We start from the raw sequence: 313 nt of genomic DNA, 5'->3' as shown, positions 1-313 counted from the left end.
AGTCGGCTGCTGCTGCTGCTGCTGCTGCTGCACCGCCGCTGCAGCACTGCTGCAGGCGCTCCTCCCTCTCACCACTGCAGCAGCGATCTAAGGCAGCAGCAGCAAGACAAGCAGCTGCAGCAGCAGCAGCAGCAGCAGCAGCAGCAGCAGCAGCAGAGACATCAGCAGCAGGTGTACGTACACCCTGTCCCTTTTTCCTTGCACAGGGCGCCTCCCTCATCAACAGCAGCAGCAGCAGCAACAGCAGCAGCAGCAGCAGATGCAGCAGCAGCGCCTGCGGCAGCCGCAACACCAGCAGCAGCAGCAGCAACAG

At 63.3% G+C, this 313-nt stretch overlaps 1 protein-coding gene across 1 annotated transcript in view; it reads left to right on the top strand.

The window, feature by feature from the left end:
• Positions 1 to 313, top strand: part of EMH_0013450 (phosphopantethiene--protein transferase domain containing protein, putative) — a gene marked incomplete at both ends in the record, with an annotated part of 1628 nt that overhangs the window by 402 nt on the left and 913 nt on the right. The window contains one exon of the mRNA XM_013499832.1: positions 3 to 313. Coding sequence (XP_013355286.1) covers positions 3 to 313 — 311 coding nt within the window. The remainder of the gene's footprint in view (positions 1 to 2) is intronic.

Source organism: Eimeria mitis, genomic scaffold (genome assembly GCF_000499745.2).
Source record: "Eimeria mitis Houghton genomic scaffold, Emh_scaff472, whole genome shotgun sequence".
Lineage (NCBI taxonomy): Eukaryota > Apicomplexa > Conoidasida > Eucoccidiorida > Eimeriidae > Eimeria > Eimeria mitis.
The sequence above is the reverse complement of the archived record's forward strand: the minus strand, read 5'-3'. Positions and strand labels throughout refer to the sequence as shown.